Source organism: Bos indicus x Bos taurus, chromosome 29 (genome assembly GCF_003369695.1).
Source record: "Bos indicus x Bos taurus breed Angus x Brahman F1 hybrid chromosome 29, Bos_hybrid_MaternalHap_v2.0, whole genome shotgun sequence".
Taxonomy (NCBI): Eukaryota; Metazoa; Chordata; class Mammalia; order Artiodactyla; family Bovidae; genus Bos; species Bos indicus x Bos taurus.
Genome location: NC_040104.1, coordinates 23,796,975 through 23,821,404, shown reverse-complemented (window position 1 = coordinate 23,821,404; position 24,430 = coordinate 23,796,975). Strand labels below are relative to the sequence as shown.

The window sequence follows — 24,430 nt, the reverse complement described above, 5'->3', positions numbered from 1 at the left end:
GCCATTGAACTTCTCCGGTAGTCCAGTAGTAAAGAATCCACCTGCCAATGCAGGGGACATGGGTACAATTTCTGGTACGGAAAGATGCCACATTTTCTGGGACAACTAAGCCCATTTGCCACAGCTACTGAGCCCTTGGCCCACAACTACAGAAGCCCGTGTTTTAGACCCCAAGTGCTGCAACTATTGAGCTCATGAGCTTCAACTTGAGAGCAACAACCACTCATCACAGCTAGAGATAGTTCAAGCACCTGTTTGGAACAACTTATGTGTGGGAATCTCTCTCTCTAATTGTAAATTTTGTGAAATATAAATGGAGATCAAGTGTTTTTAATTTAAAAATTTAGTATCACATTTATTGGGGCTCTTCTGAGAACTTTTTTTTTTAATTTTTTTAAATTTTATTTTATTTTTAAGGCTTCAGATCAGATCAGATCAGTCGCTCAGTCGTGTCCACCTCTTTGCGACCCCATGAATCGCAGCATGCCAGGCCTTCCTGTCCATCACCAACTCCCAGAGTTCACTCAGACTCACGTCCATCAAGTCAGTGATGCCATCCAGCCATCTCATCCTCTGTCTCCCCCTTCTCCTCCTGCCCCCAATCCCTCCCAACATCAGAGTCTTTTCCAATGAGTCAACTCTTCGCATGAGGTGGCCAAAGTACTGGAGTTTCAGCTTTAGCATCATTCCTTCCAAAGAAATCCCAGGGCTGATCTCCTTCAGAATGGACTGGTTGGGTCTCCTTGCAGTCCAAGGACTCTCAAGAGTCTTCTCCAACACCACAGTTCAAAAGCATCAATTCTTCAGCGCTCAGCTCTTCTTCACAATCCAACTCTCACATCCATACATGACCACTGGAAAAACCATAGCCTTGACTAGATGGACCTTTGTTGGCAAAGTGATGTCTCTGCTTTTGAATATGCTATCTAGGTTGGTCATAACCTTCCTTCCAAGGAGTAAGCGTCTTTTAATTTCATGGCTGCAGTCACCATCTATAGTGATTTTGGAGCCCAGAAAAAGAAAGTCTGACACTGTTTCCACTGTTTCCCCATCTATTTCCCATGAAGTGATGGGACCGGATGCCATGATCTTCGTTTTCTGAATGTTGAGCTTTAAGCCAACTTTTTCACTCTCCACTTTCACATTCATCAAGAGGCTGTTGAGTTCCTCCTCACTTTCTGCCGTAAGGGTGGTGTCATCTGCATATCTGAGGTTACTGATATTTCTCCCAGCAATCTGGATTCAGTTTGTGTTTCTTACAGTCCAGCCTTTCTCATAATGTACTCTGCATATAAGTTAAATAAACAGGGTGACAATATACAGCCTTGACGTCCTCCTTTTCCTATTTGGAACCAGTCTGTTGTTCCATGTCCAGTTCTAACTGTTGCTGCCTGACCTGCATACAGATTTCTCAAGAGGCAGATCAGGTGGTCTGGTATTCCCATCTCTTTCAGAATTTTCCACAGTTTGCTGTGATCCACACAGTCAAAGGCTTTGGCATAGTCAATAAAGCAGAAATAGATGTTTTAAGGCTTAGTACACAATAAAAGGTAAAAATATCTTAATTTTTATATTGGTTGCATGTTGAAGTGATAATATTCTAGATCTATTGAGTTACAGGAAACATTACTATATTAATGTCACATCTTTCTCTTTCACCTTTTTAACTCAGCTGGCATAAAGCTTGAAATCACAAGTGGGACTTGAAGTATATTTAAATTGGATATCACTGGTCTAGATGGTGCTTAATAGGTTTAATTTTTTAGTTGATTACTATTGCAGCTAATTTCTCTTTACAATATTGTGTTAGTTTCTTGCTGTACATCAAATACAATCAGCCATACATATACATATAACCACTCTTTTTTTTTTTTTAATTTCCTTCCCGTGTAAGTCACTATACAGCATTGAGTAGAGGTTCTTGTGCTATACAGGAAGTTCTCATTAGTTATCTGTATTATTCATAGTAGTGTTTATATGTCAGTCCCAATGTCCTAATTCATCCCACCTCCTCTTCTTCTTTTTGTTTTTGTTGTTCAGTTGCTCAGTCTTGTCTGACTCTTTGTGACCCCATGGACTGCAGCATGCCAGGCTTCCCTATCCTTCACTATCTCCCAGAGTTTCCTCAAACTCATGTCCTTTGAGTCGATGATGCCATCCAACCATCTCATCCTCTGTCATCCCCTTCTCCTCCTGCCGTCAATCTTTCCCAGCATCAGAGTCTTTTCCAGTTAGTTGCTTCTTGGTATCAGGTGGCCAAACTATTGGAGCTTCAGCTTCAGCATCAGTCCTTCCAATGGATAGTCAGGGTTGATTTCCTTTAGGATTGAGTGGTTTGATCTTGCTGTCCAAGGGACTCTCTGCGACCCCATGAACTATAGTCCACCTGGCTCCTATGTCCATGGGGATTCTCCAGGAAAGAATACTGGAGTGGGTATCCACTTCCTTCTCCAGGGGATCTTTCCAACCCAGGGATCAAACTGGGGTCTTCCACATTATAGGATGATTCCTTATCTGTCTGAGCCACCAGGGAAGCCTCTTCTCTTCTTAGTAACCAAAAGTTTGTTCGCTACATCTATGACTCTATTTATGTTTTACCATTTTAACTAATGGTAGTTAATTGCTACCATTTTTCAGGATATAATTTAGGAACTTTCTGGTCTGTGACTCAGAGGACCATTGCTTGTTAAAACTAGAAAACCAGAGCTTTCAGTTCTGTTTATTACATAAGTACAGTCAAATTCCAAGGTTTACCTGGTGGACTCTCAGTTGTGAAATTTCAATAATTTCCCTTGTTACTTTTCAGCTCTATTCACAAACATTAAAAAGCAAAAACAACTAAGAATATCTATGCTGTGCAAGTAAAATACCCTAATTTTTGAAAGAAGTCCAAATAGACACAGTACTTATTGCTAACTAATACTGTTCAAATTGCTCAACTCTCTGCTAAGTTATCTCCTTAGAAATGTCAACACTCTTTATTATAACAAATAATATTTAAACTATTTTATTAATTTTTTCCAATTAGTCAAACACAAATTGCTTTCAAGGAAACTTTATTTTTTCTGTAAATGAAGCACATTTCATTTGCATTTGGATTTTAATGAAAGATTAGTAACTGGGTTTCAGCCCTTTTGTGGCCACCTCAAATTATGATAGAACATATAACCTAGTGGGCACACCTCTGAGATGTTCACAGATTTCCAAGTAGCACTGATATCTTTCATATCTGTTTATATACACTCACTTTTCCTTCAACAAAGAAAACAAGTTTTTCAAAATGAAGAGTAAATAAAAGAAAGGAAAAAAAGCAGAAAGCTGAATCCAAGATCAACTATTTCACATAACTAGAACTTGAAAGGTTGAAATAAATTAAATTAATATTGGGATCAGGGGAGGGTTATGAGTGATCTTTTTAAACTAAGACAGGGTTTAGTGATCTCAACATCCAAAAAACTAACAGACCAATAAACCAGTTATACTGAATTTTAAAATAACTGAATAGTGTGTGGAGACTAGGAATGTGGCAAATGGTGAATATCAACAAAGGTATTTTAGAAAATATTTAAATTCTGATTTGATACATTGAATTGAGGATTTTTAGAATTGACTTTTTTAAACTTTTTTCCCCAAAATGATGATAACTCAATATCCTTTCCAGAAAAGCCAGGGTCACAACTTGGTTTATTCATCCAATATTTTAAAAATTTTTTAAAAAATTTCTCATTGCTGTACCAGCTGCAGTTCAAGGTTTTCACACCTAAAAATCCAAATGGAAATAGCATATGGAAGCCAACAAGAAGGTGTTATTTAGTCATTTCCGACTCCTCCAATCCTGTGGGTTTAGTTTTTTTTTTTCTTTTCTTTAATTCAAGTAAATTATGCTTTTACCATCCAAATAAATTATGTGACCACCACAATATATCTAGGGCCTTCCAGAATGAAGAAAGCAATAGGTAAACTTTTCCATTATCTAACATTCTCCGTTCTAAATTTCTTTTTCCTAAATTGAATTCCAGTTATCCCTTGCTATTTTATCTCCTGGGGCCTCCCAGGTGGCTCAGTGGTGAAGAATCTGCATGTCAATGCAAGAGACAAGGGTTTGATCCCTGGGTTAGAAGATCCTCTGGAGAAGGAAGTGACTACCCACTCCAGTATTCTTGCCTGGAAAATCCCATGGACAGAGGTGCTTGGCAGGCTAGAGTCTATTGGGTCACAGAGTTAGATGTGATGTAAGCTATTGAACAACAATTTTTTAATATAAATTTATTTATTTTAATTGGAGGCTAATTACTTTACAATATTGTATTGGTTTTGCCATACATCAACATGAATCCCCAAACATGGCTATAATTTTCCATCTTCATTTCCAAACTAACGTATGGACACTGTGCATTATAATTTTATCAAGGCTTTATGGACACTGGAATGTATTTAAAATAATCAATGCAATATAAATTCAGATTGAAATAGTATCATGACCATTCTCATGGGGAACCTCTTATATACTGACCGTGTGTCTCTCTGAGTCCTGACATATTGCCATGATTTAGGCTCCTTTTTCTTCCATGTCCTGTTCCTGAATTAAATATAGTTACACACTGTCTAAGCTCAATTTTTAAAATTTTGTTTCAGAAAAAGTAACTTCCTTGTTTGAGCCAGTCTTCTCCCCAATATATTAACCCAAAATTTTCCTCTGTCCCAACAAAAAGCACAATCAAATTATTTTCTAGAAAATAACTAAAACAGTGACAGCCACACTGAGGGAAATTCATTTATCATCTTGCGACAAGGCAGAGTCACCTTTGAAATTAGCAGTGTTTTCACAAATTCCACCATTACTGAAATAATAGTAATAGAAGAAAGTAGCAGCAAATAGATTACAAAGTAGCAAACTTGAAATGAACTTTCCTTTATAAAGCTAGGTGACTTAAGTAAATCTATCAACTCTAACCTTTATTTTTGCATGTGTAATAAATATAGTTTGATGAACTGTTATGTCAACGCTTGACTATACCAAGGTTAAAAAAAAAAAAAAAAAACTTTGCTAAAAGAAGCCTGAAGCATAGCATTTATATATGTAAAATGGATTATCCTTGATAGTCATCATAGAACCTTTAAACTCTGACATTCTTGCCAGCTGGAGCATGAAAATAGTAGAAATATTTAATTCATGCTTTTAATAGCAAGTGGCAGATTAAAACACCCTCAGTGATACAATGATACTCAAGTGTTACAGAATGCCATTATTTGAAGACCATGTATAATATTCTAGACAATGAAAAAACAGAGTTCAAAAGTGACAATTATATAAAAAGACAGAGATAATATTATGATTTAATTAATGCTATTACTAAACAGGAAAGAAAGGTATAGAAGATATTTTGTAATTGTGAGAAAAAAAATAAAAAAGACCTACCCCAAGAAGAATAGAAATTGCTTATGAATAAAGACTCAAATTCACATATTGCTGAAGCCTGGATTGGAGAATTTTGAGCATTACTTTATTGTGTGAGATGAGTGCAATTGTGCTGTAGTTTGAGCATTCTTTGGCATTGCCTTTCTTTGGGATTGGAATGAAAACTGACCTTTTCCAGTCCTGTGACCACTGCTGAGTTTTCCAAATTTGCTGGCATATTGAGTGCAGCACTTTCACAGCATCATCTTTCAGGATTTGAAATAACTCAACTGGAATTCCATCACCTCCACTAGCTTTATTCGTAGTGATGCTTTCTAAGGCCCACTTGACTTCACATTCCAAGATGTCTGGCTCTAGGTGAGTGATCACACCATCATGATTATCTTGGTCGTGAATATCTTTTTTGTACAGTTCTTCTATGTATTCTTGCCACTTCTTAATATCTTCTGCTTCTGTTAGGTCCATACAATTTCTGTCCTTTATCGAGCTCATCTTTGCATGAAATGTTCCCTTGGTATCTCTAATTTTCTTGAAGAGATCTCTAGTCTTTCCCATTCTGTTGTTTTCCTCTATTTCTTTGCATTGATCACTGAGAAAGGCTTTCTTATCTCTTCTTGCTATTCTTTGGAACTCTGCATTCAGATGCTTACACCTTTCCTTTTCTCCATTGCTTTTTGCTTCTCTTCTTTTCACAGCTATTTGTAAGGTCTCCCCAGACAGCTGTTTTGCTTTTTTTGCATTTCTTTTCCATGGGGATGATCTTGATCCCTGTCTCCTACAATGTCACGAACCTCAGTCCAAAGTTCATCAGGTACTCTTATCTATCAGATCTAGTCCCTTAAATCTATTTCTCACTTCCACTGTATAATCATAAGGGATTTGATTTAGGTCATACCTGAATGGTCTAGTGGTTTCCACTACTTTCTTCAATTTAAGTCTGAATTTGGCAATAAGGAGCTCATGATCTGAGCCATAGTCAGCTCCTGGTCTTGTTTTTGCTGACTGTATAGAGCTTCTCCACCTTTGGCTGCAAAGACTATAATCAATCTGATTTTGGTGTTGACCATCTGGTGATGTCCATGTGTAGAGTCTTCTCTTGTGTTGTTGGAAGAGGGTGTTTGCTATGACCAGTGTGTTTCTGGTTTTAGAAAAGGCAAAGGAACCAGAGATCAAATTGCCAACATCTGCTGGATCATAGAAAACGCAAGATAGTTCCAGAAAAACAATTATTTCTGTTTTATTGACTATGCCAAAGCCTTAGACTGTGTGGATCACAATAAACTGTGGAAAATTCTGAAAGAGATGGGAATACCAGATCACCTGCTCTGCCTCTTGAGAAACCTGTATGCAGTTCAGGAAGCAACAGTTAGATCTGGACATGGAACACCAGACTGGTTCCAAAGAGGAAAAGGACTATGTTGAGGCTGTATATTGTCACCCTGCTTATTTAACTTATATGCAGAGTACATCATGAGAAACCCTGGGCTGGAGGAAGCACAGGCTGGAATCAAGATTGCCAGGAGAAATCTCAATAACCTCAGATATGCAGATGACACCACCCTTATGGCAGAAAGTGAAGAGGAACTAAAAAGCCTCTTGATGAAAGTGAAAGAGGAGATTGAAAAAGTTGGCTTAAAGCTCAACATTCAGAAAACGAAGATCATGGCATCTGGTCCCATCACTTCATGGGAAATAGATGGGGAAACAGTGGAAACAGTGTCAGACTTTATTTTTCTGGGCTCCAAAATCACTGCAGATGGTGACTGCAGCCATGAAATTAAAAGATGCTTACTCCTTGGAAGGAAAGTTATGACCAACCTAGATAGCATATTCAAAAGCAGAGACATTACTTTGCCAACAAAGGTCCGTCTAGTCAAGGCTATGTTTTTTCCAGTAGTCATGTATGGATGTGAGAGTTGGACTGTAAAGAAAGCTGAGTGCCGAAGAATTAATGCTTTTGAATTGTGGTGTTGGAGAACACTCTTGAGAGTCCCATGGACTGCAAAGAGATCCAACCAGTCCATTCTAAAGGACATCAGTCCTGGGTATTCTTTGGAAGGAATGATGCTAAAGCTGAGACTCCAGTACATTGGCCACCTCATGCAAATAGTTGACTCATTGGAAAAATCTCTGATGCTGGGAGGGGTTGGGGGCAGGAGCAAAAGGGGACAACAGAGGATGAGATGGCTGGATGGCATCACAACTCGATGGATGTGGATTTGGTTGAACTTCGGGAGTTGGTGATGGACAGGGAGGCCTGGCGTGCTGCAATTCATGGGGTCACAAAGAGTCAGATACGACTGAGCGACTGAACTGAACTGAACTGAAAGACTCAAATTTCCTTTATCAGGTTAAGGAAAAAATAGGATCAGAAAGATGCAACAAATAATATATAATTGAAACACAGAATCTCGTTGTCATATAACCAACTGCACAGACAGATACTTTTGATCAAAACTATCTCTTATTCAGGGTTTTTTTCAGAGCGAGCTTAACATCTTTGTTCCTCAAGCTATAAATTAAAGGGTTCAGTAAGGGAACGGTATTAGTATAAAAGACAGAAGAAATTTTCCCCTCATCCTTGGATCCATCAGAAGATGGTTTGAGATACACAAATGCACTTGACCCAAAGAACAAGGAAACAGCAATTATGTGGGAAGTGCAGATGCTAAAGGCTTTGGATCTTCCTTCCATTGACTTGATGTGGAGGATGCTGGAAAAGATGAGACCATAAGAGACAAAGATGGTGAGACTGGGCGCAATGATATTGATGCCCACCACCATGAAAATTACCAGTTCATTGACATGGGTACTTGTGCAGGAGAGTTGGAGAAGAGGGAGCACATCACAGAAAAAATGGTTGATGATGTTTGCATCACAGAAAGTCAGTGTCAACATGTTTCCAGTGTGAGCCATGGCACCAGAAAATGCCATTAAGTAAGAACCAAGGACAAGGCTGGAACACACTTTAGGGGATATGATAACATTATACAAAAGTGGGTTACAGATGGCCACATAGCGATCATAGGCCATTGATGTCAGCACATAGATTTCAGAAATAGCAAAAAAGCACAAAAAGTAAAGCTGGGTCATGCACCCCACGTAAGAAATAATATTACTCTTTGATATAAAGGTAACCAGCATTTTTGGTGTAAACACAGAAGAATAACAGAAATCTATGAAGGACAAGTTAAAGAGGAAAAAGTACATGGGGGTGTGTAGATGTGAATTCATCCCAATTAAAGTTATCATGCCCAAGTTTCCCAACACAGTGACTGTATATATTACTAGGAACAGGAAGAACAAGGGGAGTTGGAGATCTGGTTGGTCTGTTAATCCCAACAGAAGGAATTCGGTCACAAATGAACCATTTCCAGAAGCCATTCTTCTCTAAGAGAATCTGGACAGAAGAGAAAGAATTACACAGAGAAAAATTCAACTTTCCCACAACATCTGTTCTCCAAAGAATGCTGCATGCACTTGTAAGATCTGAGACCTGACCAATGTGGACCATAGTCTATTTTACCATTATCATGAAACTGAGTGACTTGGGCATTCTTTCATTAGTCTTTATAAGCTGTATGAGCAAAAACTATCAGAACTTAGCCTGTAGCATGAAGCACTTTGGTTCCATATGCAAACATGACTGCTGTAAAAACCACAGGATTGTGGAGAAGTTTGGATCAGGACATAGTCACCCTTCTCTCTTTCATCAATTCTTCTTTCACATGATCCGTCTCTTCCCAGTAAAATTGGAGGCAGCAACCCCACCAACCTGGTACTGACCTCCAACACATATTAGACTTGGTGGAGTAAGAATCAAGTAGATTTTCTAAACCAAAACTAAGGGACCAGAATCTAGGAGGGATTAAGTTACTGCTCCATGTCACAAAGTAAAAAAACATAAAGAAGAGTGAGATGTCCTTTGATGGAACTGATTGAGATAACACATTCTCTGAACGAAATAATATCTTTAAACTTTCCCAGCACCCTTCCTTTAACATATATTCTGCCAGTTTCACTGAATCCCAGGGCTACAAAAATAAAAGTCATCTATCTTAGGTCCTTGAGCATCCATCACAAAAGGCGGGCATTAATATCAGTGGGATTCAGAAACTCACCTTTCTTAGGCCATCAACCTTGCTATTTCCTTAACCTGATTTCTTACCCCCATATCTTGGAAGAGCAACTTCAGGCGCTGAGGCTTTATTTCCTTTGTTTCTAAGAGGATTCAGCCTACACTTAATGTCTGATATGCCCCATAAATTTTTCAGAACTACAGCTCATAATTTTTGAGCAAATTGAGTTTTTATTATTATCATCTTTGCCACTTTGTAAGTCACAGAAGATTTAATGTGAGTGTAATGATGTCATACGCTCAGTTATCCCAGGGCAGAAGCTTGCTCAGACACTTCCCCAAGGAAACATTCTAAATGTAATAGGGACCTGAGGGGATTTTATTTACAAATATGACCATTTTGTGTCTTTTGTCCCTTGGGGATTCAAAAGTTTACTCAAGTTTTCCCTTCACTATAGGGATTATTGACTTCCCTGGCAATACAGTGGTTAATACTCAGCTTCCAATTCAGGGGGTTGAGTTCGAACCCTGGTTGATGAACTAAGATCCCACATGCTACATGGTGCAGCCAAAATACATTTTGGGCTTCCCTGGTGGCTTAGCTGGTAAAGAATGTGCCTGCAATGCAAGAGGCCTGGGTTCTATTCCTAGGTTGTGAAGATCCACTGGAGAAGGGAATGGCTGCCCATTCCAGTATTCTGGCCTGGAGAATTCCATGGACTTCATAGTCCATGGGGCTGCAAAAGTTGGACATGACTGAGCAACTTTCACTTTCATAGAGATTATACATTCCCCAAGGAAAAGCTGAAAATAAACTCCTGTTTCCTATTCAGCAAGATGACTTAAAAGGAAGCCCTAGAACCACCTACCTTCCATGAATACACTGATTCAGAAACATTTCAGGTACAGATTTCCTTTAAGAAATCCAGAGACTAAAAAAGGTCCAGCTCCTAGTAATGTGTGAAATTAGTTATACAGAAACTGATAGGGAAATTCAGGAAATCCTCTTTCCATAATACTTATTCTTCCAAAGAACCTTCAGGTTGGGACCAACTCTCCAGTTCTAGCTTCTCCTTAACTGTGTGGCCAAAGCCCCAACTTTTCTTCAGGCTGTCCAGGAGACTGGCTTCAAGACAGCCTGTGTGTCAGAAAGCATAGGGGACCCAGGATACAGAATTCTGTAGCTATCCCAGATGAGAGAGAACCAAGATGATGGATTGGGCTGGAAGCCACTATAGCTCTCCCTCACTGGATCAACAGAGAACAAAGTACTGAAAACCCCTCTCTTACAGCTTTCCCTGGAGAGGAAGGAAGTGCACCATACATCTCAGGACACAGCATATCTGGGGACTGCATGTGGACTTGGCTTCAGTCTTGCTTGTTTTAGACCACTGAGGGGATGAAGCATACTTGGAATACCTGGAAGCCCACTAAGAATAAAGAGAGAAAGCTGAACTAACACAAAGGTTGAGCAGTCAACACTGACCAGGCTTATTAGTGATTTCTCCAGCACAAGGCTAGACCATGAAAATTAGGACAGACGGGTGTTTTGTGTAATGTGCAGACACCAAAGCAGAGAGTCAATGAAAATGAAGACAAGTTGAAATATTTTCTACAAAAGATTAAGATAAAGCACTGCAAACTGACTTTAATGGAATGGATATGCATATTACCTAACATAGAATTCAAAAAAGTATCATGCTTACCATAATCAGAGAAAAATACATAACCAAAATGAGAATTTCACAAAGATTCAGAAAACTTAAAAATACTAAACAGAAATCATGAAGCTGAAGAATAGAATAGAGAAAACATAGAATGTCACTCAGTCATGTCCGACTCTTTGCGACCCCGTGGACTATAGTCCACCATGATCCTCTGTCCGTGGAATTCTCCAGGCAAGAATACTGGAAAAGGTTGCTCCTTCTCCAGGGTATCTTCCCAACCTAGGGATTGAACCTGAACCTCTTTCACTGCAGGAGGATTCTTTACTGTCTGAGCCATCAGGTAAGCCTAAAGAATACATAAATATGAATTTATTTAAACACACACACAGACATATTTAGTAGGGCTTCCCTAGTGGCTCAGTGGTAAAGAATCCACCTGCAAAGGAGATGTGGGTTCAATCCCTGGGTCCGGAAGATACACTGGAGAAGAAACTGGCAACCCACTTCAGCATTCTTTCCTGGGAAATCCCATGGACAGAGGAGTCTGCTGGTCTAGAGTCCATGGGGTCACAGAAGAGTCAGACACAATCTAGAGGATAAACAGCATTTAGTAGGGAAAAATCGGAGAAGGCATTGGAACCCCACTCCAGTACTCTTGCCTGGAAAATCCCATGATGGAGGAGCCTGATAGGCTGCAGTCCATTGGGTCGCTGAGGGTCGGACACGACTGAGTGACTTCACTTTCACTTTTCACTTTCATGCATGGGAGAAGGAAATGGCAACCCACTCCAGTGTTCTTGCCTGGAGAATGCTGGTGACGGGGGAGCCTGGTGGGCTGCCATCTATGGGGTCGCACAGAATCAGACACGACTGAAGTGACTTAGCAACAGCAGTAGTAGGGAAAAACAGTATCATTTTAACCTATATAGCAAGGTCCCCTAAGTAGTAAAAGAAAGTACCAGACTCTGAAATTTGTCAAACTGCACAGAATAAGAAGTGGTCACAATTCAAAACCCAGAACAATGACCTGTGCTACCACAAATATGGGATTTTTTTTGCAAGGCAACTCTAAAGGGAGAAATATTGAAAAGATTAAAAGACATTGCATGATTCCATTTTGGCTGCTACAATAAAATCTGGGGCTTCCCTGGTGGCTCAGATGTGAAAGTAACTGCCTACAATGCAGGACACCCAGGTTTGATCCCTGGGTTGAGAAGATCCCCTGGAGAAAGGAATGGCAACCCACTCCAGTATTCTTGCCTGGAGAATTCCATGGGAATTCAGGATAGAAAAGCCTGGTGGGTTCCAGCCCATCGGGTGGCAAAGAGTCAGATGTGTTGAAAACTAACACAAACACACACACACACACACACACACTGAAACACACACACACAGTAAAATCTACAGAATGAGGGCCTTATAAAACACCAAAGTTTATTTCTCAAAGTTCTGGATCCAAGCAAGTCCAAGATCAAGGTATTGGAAGATTCAATGTCTGGTGAAGTCCCTCTTCTTGGTTCAAAGCCTGCCATTTCTTGCTATATCCTCTCAGGACCAAAGAGAAAGGAAACCTCTCTGCTGTCTCTTTTATAAAAAAAAAAAAAACTGATCCCACTCATGAGAGCTCTATCCTTCTGATCTAATCAGCTACCACAGTTCTCACCTTCTAAGGCCATCTCACCTCCTAAGGCTTAGCGCGGGTGGCTGCGACAGGCGCACTTAACACTAGGGCGGCTCCCATGGGCGCACTTAGCATGGGCGGCTGCGGGCAGCTGCGCCTGGGACACTTAGCGAGGCCGAGGAGAGTTACCCCACATCCGAGGTCAAGGGCAGAAGACAGGAAGACCCCATGCCCTAGGGGCGGTGGCCAAGAGGAGCTACCCCACGCCTGAGGCCATGGGCGGCAGCTGGGAGGAGCAAACCCACGTCCAAGGAGAGGTGGCTGTGCCGGAGCAGGAGGGCCTCGAGGAGCTATTCCACGTTCAAGGTCAGGAGGGGCGGTGGTGAGGAGATACCCCTTGTCCAAGGTAAGGACCAGCAGCTGCGCTTTGCTGGAGCAGCTGTGAAGAGATACAAAACGTCCAAGGTAAGAAAAACCCAAGTAAGACAGTAGGTGCTGCAAGAGGGCATCAGAAGGCAGAGACATCGAAACCATACTCACAGAAAACTAGTCAATCTAATCACACTAGGACCACAGCTGTGTCTAACTCAATGAAACTAAGCCATGCCCGTGGGGCCGCACAAGATGGGCGGGTCATGGAGAGATCTGACAGAATGTGGTCCACTGGAGAAGGAAATGGCAAACCACTTCAGTATCCTTGCCTTGAGAACCCCATAAACAGTATGAAAAGGCAAAATGGTAGGATACTTAAAGAGGAACTCCCCAGGTCAGTAGGTGCCCAATATGCTACTGGAGATCAGTGGAGAAATAACTCCAGAAAGAATGAAGGGATGGAGCCAAAGCAAAAACAATACCCAATTGTGGATGTGACTGGTGATAGAAGCAAGGTCCGATGCTGTAAAGAGCAATATTGCATAGGAACCTGGAATGTCAGGTCCAGGAATCAAGGCAAATTGGAAGTGGTCAAACAAGAGATGGCAAGATTGAACGTTGACATTCTAGGAATCAGCGAACTAAAATGGACTGGAATGGGTGAATTTAACTCAGATGACCATTATATCTACTACTGCGGGCAGGAACCCCTCAGAAGAAATGGAGTAGCCATGCTGGTCAACAAAAGAGTCCGAAATGCAGTACTTGGATGCAATCTCAGAAACGACAGAATGATCTCAGTTAGTTTCCAAGGCAAATCACTCAATATCACAGTAATCAAAGACTATGCCCCAATCAATAGTGCTGAAGAAGCTGAAGTTGAATGGTTTTATGAAGACCTAAAAGACCTTTTAGAACTAACACCCAAAAAAGATGTCCTTTTCATTATAGGGGATTGGAATGCAAAAGTAGGAAGTCAAGAAACACCTGGAGTAACAGGCAAATTTGGCCTTGGAAGACGGAATGAAGCAGGGCAAAGACTAATAGAGTTCTGCAAAGATAATGCACTGGTCATAGCAAACACCTCTTCCAACAACACAAGAGAAGATTCTACACATCAACATTACCAGATGGTCAACACTGAAATCAGATTGATTATATTTTTTGCAGCCAAAGATGGAGAAGTTCTATACAGTCAACAAAAACAAGACCAGGAACTGACTGTGGCTCAGATCATGAACTCCTTATTGCCAAATTCAGACTTAAATTGAAGAAATTAGGGAAAACCACTTGACCATTCAGGTATGACCTAAATAACATCCCTTATGATTATACAGTGGAAGTGAGACATAGATTCAAGGGCCTAGATCTGATAGATAGAGTGCCTGATGAACTATGGACTGAGGTTCATGACATTGTACAAGAGACAGGGATCAAGACCATCCCCATGGAAAAGAAATGCAAAAAAGCAAAATGGCTGTCTGGGGAGGCCTTACAAATAGCTGTGAAAAGAAGACAAGCGAAAAGCAAAGGAGAAAAGGAAAGATATAAGCATCTGAATGCAGAGTTCCAAAGAATAGCAAGAAGAGATAAGAAAGCCTTCCTCAGTGATCAATACAAAGAAATAGAGGAAAACAACAGAATGGGAAAGACTAGAGATCTCTTCAAGAAAATTAGAGATACCAAGGGAATATTTCATGCAAAGATGGGCTTGATAAAGGACAGAAATTGTATGGACCTAACAGAAGCAGAAGATATTAAGAAGAGGTGGCAGGAATACACAGAAAAACTGTACAAAAAAGATCTTCATGACCCAGATAATCACGAAGGTATGATCACTCACCTAGAGCCAGACATATTGGAATGTGAAGTCAAGTGGGCCTTAAAAAGCATAGCTACAAGCAAAGCAAGTAGAGGTGATGGAATTCCAGTTGAGCTCTTTCAAATCCTGAAAGATGATGCTGTGAAAGTGCTGCACTCAATATGCCAGAAAATTTGGAAAACTCAGCAGTAGCCGCAGGACTGGAAAAGGTCAGTTTTCATTCCAATCCCAAAGAAAGGCAATGCCAAAGAATGCTCAAACTACCACACAATTACACTCATCTCACATGCTAGTAAAGTAATGCTCAAAATTCTCCAAGCCAGGCTTCAGCAATATGTGAACCGTGAACTTCCAGATGTTCAAGCTGGTTTTAGAAGACAGAGGAACCAGAGATCAAATTGCCAAAATCCTCTGGATCATAGAGAAAACAAGAGATTTCCAGAAACACATCTATTTCTGCTTTATTGACTATGCCAAAGCCTTTGACTGTGTGGATCACAATAAACTGTGGAAAATTCTGAAAGAGATGGGAATACCAGACCACCTCACCTGTCTCTTGAGAAATTTGTATGCAGGTCAGGAAGCACCAGTTAGAACTGGACATGGAATAACAGACTGGTTCCACACAGGAAATGAGTATGTCAAGGCTGTATATTGTCACCCTGCTTATTTAACTCATATGCAGAGTATATCATGAGAAACACTGGGCTGGAAGAAGCGCAAGCTGAAATCAAGATTGCTGGGAGAGATATTAATCACCTCAGATATGCAGATGACACCACCCTTATGGCAGAAAGTGAAGAGGAACTAAAAAGCCTCCTGATGAAAGTGGAGAGTGAAAAAGTTGGTTTAAAGCTCAACATTCAGAAAACAAAGATCATGGATCTGGTCCCATCACTTCATGGGAAATAGATGGTGAAACAGTGGAAACAGTGTCAGACTTTATTTTGGGGGGCTCCAAAATCACTGCAGATGGTGACTGCAGCCATGAAATTAAAAGACGCTTACTCCTTGGAAGAAAAGTTATGACCAATCTAGATAGCATATTGAAAAGCAGAGACATTAATTTTCCAACTAAGGTCCGTCTAGTCAAGGCTCTGGTTTTTCCAGTGATCATGTATGGATGTGACAGTTGGACTGTGAAGAAGGCTGAGTGCTGAATAATTGATGCTTTTGAACTGTGGTGTTGGAGAAGACTCTTGAGAGTCCCATGGACTGCAAGGAGATCCAACCAGTCCATTCTGAAGGAGATCAGCCCTAGGTTTTCTTTGGAGGGACTGATGCTAAAGCTGAAACTCCAGTACATTGGCCACCTCATGCGAAGAGTTGACTCATTGGAAAATACTCTGATGCTGGGAAGGATTGGAGGCAGGAGGAGAAGGTGGCGACAGAGGAGGAGATGGCTGGAATGCATCACTGAGTCGATGGACATGAATCTGAGTGAACTCCGGGAGTTGGTGATGTACAGGGAGGCCTGGCGTGCTGCAATTCCTGGGGTCACAAAGAGTCGGACAGGACTGAGGGACTGAACTGAAATGAACTGAACTGAAGGCCATTACATCGAGGATTAGGTTTCAACATATGAATTAGAGGAGGACACAAATATTCAGTCTGTAGTAGTCTTTACTCAAAGATTGTACATTTTTACATATTAATTTTAGGTTTCACTTTGAAATTTTTCATTCATTCTTTGTATCTACAACCTAAGATCTATGTTTAGGATCATTCCAGTATATCACATTGGATTTTGAAACTGCTATACTCACAGAATTAGGTAGAATGGGAAAATTAATGATGTAGCATTTTGGAAAAGAATCAAAATAAATAGAAAATTATTATGTGAATTGTAACTAAATATCCTGCTAAGAAACTCTAGAAATGTTTGTGATATTAAAAAGAGACACCAACACACAGAAATCCTTTGCATTCCTATACACTAATAATGAGAAAACAGAAAGAGAAATTAAGGAGGCAATTCCATACAGCATTACAACGAAAAGAATAAAATACTTAGGAATAAATCTACTTAAAGAAACAAAAGACTTATATATAGAAAACTATAAAACACTGGTGAAAGAAATCAAAGAGGACACTAATAGATGGAGAAATATACCGTGTTCATGGACCGGAAGAATCAATATAGTGAAAATGAGAATACTACCCAAACCAATCTATAGGTTCAATGCAATCCCTATCAAGATACCAATGGTATTTTTCACAGAGCTAGAACAAATAATTTCACAATTTGTATGGAAATACAAAAAACTTCGAATAGCCAAAGCAATCTTGAGAAAGAAGAATGGAACTGGAGGAATCAACCTGCCTGACTTCAGGCTCTACTACAAAGCCACAGTCATCAAGACAGTATGGTAGTGGCACAAAGACCAAAATATAAGTCAATGGAACAAAATAGAAAGCCCAGAGACAAATCCACGCACCTATGGACACCTTATCTATGACAAAGGAGGCAAGAATATACAATGGAGAAAAGACAATCTCTTTAACAAGTGGTGCTGGGAAAACTGGTCAACCACTTGTAAAAGAATGAAACTAGAACATTTTCTAACACCATACACAAAAGTAAACTCAAAATGGATTAAAGATCTCAACATAAGACCAGAAGCTATAAAACTCCTAGAGGACAACATAGGTAAAACACTCTCTGACATAAATCACAGCAGGATCCTTCTTTGGAGAGATGTCTGTTTAGTTCTTTGGGCCATTTTTGGATTGGGTTGTTTATTTTTCTGGAATTGAGCTGCAGGATTTGCTTGTATATTTTTGAGATTAATTATTTGTCAGTTGCTTCATTTGCTATTATTTTCTCCATTCTCAAGGCTGTCTTTTCACCTTGCTTAGAGTTTCCTTTGTTGTGCAGAAGCTTTTAATTTTAATTAGGTCCCATTTGTTTATTTTTGCTTTTATTTCCAATATTCTGGGAAGTGCGTAATAGAGGATCCTGCTGTGATTTATGTCGGAGAGTGTTTTGCCTATGTTCTCCTCTAGGAGTTTTATAGTTTGCGGTCTTAACATTTAGATCTTTAATCCATTTTGAGTTTATTTTTGTGTAGGGTGTTAGAAAGTGTTCTAGTTTCATTCTTTTACAAGTGTTTGACCAGTTTTCCCAGCACCACACGTGAAAGAGATTGTCTTTTCTCCATTGTATATTCTTGCCTCCTTTGTCAAAGATAAGGTGTCCATAGGTGCGTGGATTTATCTCTGGGCTTTCTATTTTGTTCCATGGATCTATATTTTGGTCTTTGTGCCACTACCATACTGTCTTGATGACTGTGGCTTTGTAGTAGAGCCTGAAGTCAGGCAGGTTGATTCCTCCAGTTCCATTCTTCTTTCTCAAGATTGCTTTGGCTATTCGAAGTTTTTTGTATTTCCATACAAATTGTGAAATTATTTGTTCTAGCTCTGTGAAAAATACCGTTGGTATCTTGATAGGGATTGCATTGAACCTATAGATTGGTTTGGGTAGTATTCTCATTTTCACTATATTGATTCTTCCGGTCCATGAACACGGTATATTTCTCCATCTATTAGTGTCCTCTTTGATTTCTTTCACCAGTGTTTTATAGTTTTATATATATAGGTCTTTGTTTCTTTAGGTAGATTTATTCCTAAGTATTTTATTCTTTTCATTGCAATGGTGAATGGAATTGTTTCCTTAATTTCTCTTTCTATTTTCTCATTATTAGTGTATAGGAATACAAGGGATTTCTGTGTGTTGATTTTATATCCTGCAACTTTAGTATATTAATTAGTAGAAGGAAAGAAATCTTAAAAATTAGGGCAGAAATAAATGCAAAAGTAACAAAAGAGACCATAGCAAAAATCAACAAAGCCAAAAGCTGGTTCTTTGAGAGGGTAAATAAAGTTGACAAACCATTCACCAGACTCATCAAGAAACAAAGGGAGAAAAATCCAATCAATAAAATTAGAAATGAAAATAGAGAGATCACAACAGACAATACAGAAACACAAAGGACCATAAGAGACTATCAGCAATTATATGCCAATAAACTGGACAACTTGGGAGAAATGGACAAATTCTTAGAAAAGTACAACTTTCCAAAACTGAACCAGGGAGAAATAGAAAATCTTAACAGACCCATCACAAGCAAGGAAAATTGAAACTAATCAGAAATCTTCCAGCAAACAAAAGCCCAGGTCCAGGCGGCTTCACAGCTGAATTCTATCAAAAATTTAGAGAAGCTAACACTTATCCTACTCAAACTCTTCCAGAAAATTGTAGAGGAAGGTAAACTTCCAAACTCATTCTATGAAGCCACCATCACCCTAATACCAAAACCTGACAAAGATGCCACAAAAAAAGAAAATTACAGGCCAATATCACTGATGAACATATATGCAAAAATCCTTAACAAAATTCTATAAATCAGAATCCAACAACACATTAAAAAGATCGTACATCATGACCAAGTGGGCTTTATCCCAGGGATGCAAGGATTCTTCAATATCCACAAATCAATCAATGTAATACATCACATTAACAAATTGAAAAATAAAAGCCATATGATTATCTCAAAAGATGCAGAGAAAACCTTTGACAAAATTCAACATCCATTTATGAAAAAAACTCTCCAGAAAGCAGGAATAGAAGGAACATACGTCAACATAATAAAAGCTATATATGTCAAGCCTACAGAAACCATTATCCTCAATGGTGAAAAATTGAAAGCATTTCCCCTAAAGTCAGGAACAAGACAAGGGTGTCCACTTTCACCACTACTATTCAACATAGTTCTGGAAGTTTTGGCCACAGCAATCAGAGCAGAAAAAGAAATAAAAGGAATCCAAATTGGAAAAGAAGAAGTAAAACTCTCACTATTTGCAGATGACACGATCCTCTACATAGAAAATCCTAAAAACTCCACCAGAAAATTACTAAATAAGCTATTTTAAAACTTATCTATCTCATGTCATTTAGCTAGATTTTGAGAACAAATGCACATGGGGGAAAATATAGCTGTAAGTACTGAATAAACTATGTTGGAAACATTTCATGACCTTTGTAGATATTAATTTAAATTTTAAATTATTTATTAAACCATAAATGAATGTTCAGTGAGCATTCTAGCATGCCTGTTATGTTTGATGATAAAGTAAGAAAAATAGGTATTTTCAACCTTTATCATATTAACATAAATTATCTAAAACTGAAAATATTCTTATATTTAAAGCTGTATTGTGATGATTTTATCTACTAGATAACATTTCCAAATAAATCTTAAAAATCCTAATGTAAATGTGTACTTGTTTCTGGAATGTAATTTTTCCATTGGTTGTATGAATGAAATATCAATTACCCAAAACCCCTTTTTTTAATTTATTTTATTGTAGTTGATGTACAATATTATATGAGTTACAATTGTACAATATAGTGATTCACAATTCTTAGAGGTTATTTTCCATTTAGTTATTATAAATATCTTAGCTATATCTTCTCTGTTGTGCAATATATCCTTATAGCTTATTTTATGCATAATAATTTATACCTCTTAATCACCTATCCCTTTATCCTCTTCCCACTTCCTTTTCCCCACAGGTAAACATAAATTTGTTCTCTACATCAGTAAGTCTGTGTTTCTTTTGCTATATTCACTAATTTTTTTACAGTTTTCTGACTTCACATATAAGTGATATCATCTTTGTCCTTTTTTCCCTGACTTACTCCACTTAGCATAATACCCTCCAAGTCCATCCACTTTGCTGTAAATGGGAAATTTTCATGCTTTTGATGGATGAGTAATACTCCATTGTATATATTCACCACATCTTATCTATTCATCTGTTGAACATTTATCAGTTGCTCCCAGATCTTGGCAATGATAGATAATGCTGCTATAAACATTGAAGTACAGAGATCTTTTTGAAATATCATACACATATTTTTCAAATATATACCCAGGAGTGGAACTGCTGGGATATATTGTATTTCTATTTTTAGTTTTTTTGAGATACATTCATAATGGAAAATTCCCATTTTGAAGCTCTTTCAGAAACAACTCTCCAGATGTTCTCTCTGTCCCTTCACAGCTTTTCTTTCCTTCCATGCTTTCATGAGGTGAACAGTGGGTTAAAGACTGGTCTCTGCATTTTTAGCTGTGTGATTCTGAGCAAGTAAGACAACTATTTACTCAGCCTCCCCCCCGCCCCCCCCAAAAAAAAGAAAAAAAATGAGACTTGTATTTTAAGACCATTTATAAAATTCTGACACACATTAACTACAGATTTAATTTTTCATCTAACAGACAAAAGGAATGAGTGAAATTTACAAATTAATAGAATACATCACAATAGAACAAGGTTTCTGCCAGATATTTTTGCTTTGCTTTGGAAAGTGGGAAATACATCTTCCTTTGCAAAGGGGAGGCCTCCTTGCACAGTGAGACAGCAAATTCTGACCAAACACTTGATAACATATTCTGTAGCCAAAAATATCACTGTGTAAATTTAATCACAATTACAACCCACAGATAAATGGACAAGTTGATGACAATTTCAATTATATTTATGACAACATATCAACTGACCAATACAATAAAAAGAGGTATATGTTATTGGTCTGGATTCAGAAAGGTGAGTAGAATACTGTAGCTTATTCAAGTATCTTCAAGAATAAAAGAAAGAACTATGGCTGGTTCAACAAACTATTCAATTTCTTTACCTATGTTGCATATAAAATATAAAACAGGAGATATTACTAAAAGAATCCTGAAATTTTGGGGAAATTTTTACAACTTTACCATGTCCACATTTTTGTCATTACATTTCTGTTTGAATGCAATGGTAAGTAAAGATACTATTGAAATAGCAAAGGGCTCCGTGTAAGGAAAGCAAGAAAGAAAAGAATTGGTTAGACTGAACAGACACCCATAGCTTACCTTGGATGAGAATGACGCATAAGGAAAATAAGAGTTTTATCATTAGATGGGAAAGGTTATTGGTCCCTTGTCTGCAAGTGGTATTGGATCACTTAGGGCTGAGGATGATTCTTCAGGCAAAGAATAGGTTCACAGAGTTACATTATGTGGCAAGAGAAGAAAAGACCTCAGACATTAGAGATAAAGTTCTGTCAAGAAGACATTAGAAAGACAAATGATATGAAAAAAGAATGGGAGAAACAGGATAAAGTCGAGCAGAGAAAAGAAAAAAGGCAAAGAAATATAAATGACTTGGTTCAGTTTGTAATTCTCTTCAGGATTTTTTTCACAGCAATTTTGACATCCTTGTTCCTGAGGCTATAAATGAGAGGGTTCAGCATGGGTACCACATTGGTGGAAAACACTGTGAAAAACTTTCCCTGATCCACAAACCCAGAAGATGGTAGCTTGACATGAGTGAGCAGCCCAAATCCATAGAATAGACTAACTGTTGTAATGTGGGAACCACAGGTGCTCAAGGCTTTGGACCAACCTTTAGATGATGGTATATGAAGGATATTGAAAAGAATCAAAGCATAAGAAATAAAGATAATGAGGCTAGATAATATGACAACTGTTCCCACAACAGCAGAAACCACAATCTCATTGGCATATGTGCTGCTGCAGGAGAGCTGGAGCAGTGGGAAGATGTCACACAGGTAGTGGTTAATTATATTGGAATCACAAAATATCAGCCTCATCATAGATCCTGTGTGGACTATGGCCCCAGCAAAACCCATCACATATGAACCAGACATCAGCTGAGAACACACCTGAGGGGACATGGCCACTGTATACAGCAAGGGCTTACAGATGGCCACATAGCGATCATAGGCCATCGCTGTCAACACATAGCACTCAGAGTTGACAAAAAAGCAGAAGAAAAACAGCTGAGACATACATCCTGTAAAGGAGATGACATTCCTGTTGGAAATAAAGCTAATTAGCATTTTGGGAGTAAAGACAGATGAGTAACAGAGATCAATGAAGGACAGATTGAAGAGATAAAAGTACATGGGTGTGTGCAGGTGTGAATTTAAACAAATTAGAATCATCAAGAATAAATTGCCCACCACAGTGACCAGGTAGTTCAGCAGAAACAGAGAAAACAGGGGTAGCTGGAGTTTAGGTTGGTCTGTCAATCCCATAAGGATAAACTCACTCACGGAGGAGGTATTTTCCATAGTCATTTACTCCACAGTCGTGGTCTAGAGGAACAGGGGCAGAAAGTGAGATTAACAAGGGAACTTAATGGAACTTCCCTCTTTGTCTCCAGAGTGAGAGCTGGATCTCTTGGTTTATAACCCCAGGGTTGTCTCAGCAAAGCATTCAAAATACAAGACTTCTGATGATTATTACTGCAGATTTCTCATTTTCTTCTTTCTGCCCTTAACTCCTTTTGTTTGTCTCTGTGCTGAACAAATGCAGATAGACTCTCAGTGTCTCTGCACAACGTTCCTGCCTCTCTCCAGGCTCTGTTCAAGATAAGGGCTGAAAACAGCAATAAACAGTCAGTGTTCCCCAAAACCTTCATTTATATAGTTTGAGGTTTGAGGGGAATTGAGACAAAGGCAATTCAACATTCACCTGCTTTTTCCTCGATGGCTCACTGCCACTGAACCTTAAGGCTCCTTCTGCCCTACGTTCCATGAGGTTCAAAGTTTCTGACAATGAATGAGTCAGTATCCATTGCTGTGGTCCTCAGTCTTTGACATGCTACAGAACAGGCCATAAATTTGAGAATTTTTCCAGAAGGTCTTCTTCATTTGCAAAGAGGAAAGCAACCTCATAGGATCTCCAAAACAATCAGGTGATGCAAATGGGAATCTATCCCATTCCTTGTCTTTCTGGGAAAGTTGAGAAGAAAAACAGAAAATTATTCTCTCCCTTGAGATTTCCTTTCGAGTTAAATGAGCCCACTGAGGGTGGAAATTAATGAGTCTGTGTTTCCACCCTGTGTCATTGATCTTTTGGGACACAATGTTCTACTCAATTTACAGTTTCACAATAAGAATTCTTAGTCCCCAAAGAAGATGGGTGTGTGAGCTAATATTCACTTCTTCATCATCTCCTGGAACTTATGCCCAGTTCTTAAAAGGAACATCTGGGGCATGATTACTTGCCATGGTTAGCACTTTCCTAGCATCTCTAGGATTGCATTAGTATATCATAGCTTTAGCATTTTCTTGCTTATGGATTTCATCTCTGTAAAGAAGTGCAGCAAAATGGTTATGAGACTATTAGTGTGCCCCTAAAGTTTAATTCTTGAAGTTAAACTTCTTAATTGTGAGACTATAGACAATGATATAATCTGTCTGATCCTTGCATATATATAGGTAGACAGATATATGTATATTTATAAAATGAGACTTGCAAGTGAGCTATCTCGTAGGACCATTTTGAGGGTTAAATGAGTTATGTCACACAAAATGTAATAAGAGATTGAGAAATGTTGGCACTTCTCCCCAACTGTATTCATAATATCAGGATTTCTCAAC

At 38.9% G+C, this 24,430-nt stretch overlaps 2 protein-coding genes across 2 annotated transcripts; both read right to left on the bottom strand.

The window, feature by feature from the left end:
* Positions 1 to 7,876: 7,876 nt before the first annotated feature.
* Positions 7,877 to 8,803, bottom strand: LOC113886211 (olfactory receptor 8B3-like). Its single transcript, XM_027532236.1, has one exon. The coding sequence runs from the start codon at positions 8,801 to 8,803 to the stop codon at positions 7,877 to 7,879; it is 927 nt and encodes a 308-aa protein (XP_027388037.1).
* Positions 8,804 to 22,189: 13,386 nt separating this feature from the next.
* On the bottom strand, positions 22,190 to 23,125 carry LOC113886465 (olfactory receptor 143-like). The gene has a single exon (XM_027532670.1). The coding sequence runs from the start codon at positions 23,120 to 23,122 to the stop codon at positions 22,190 to 22,192; it is 933 nt and encodes a 310-aa protein (XP_027388471.1). The 5' UTR covers positions 23,123 to 23,125.
* Positions 23,126 to 24,430: the final 1,305 nt, after the last annotated feature.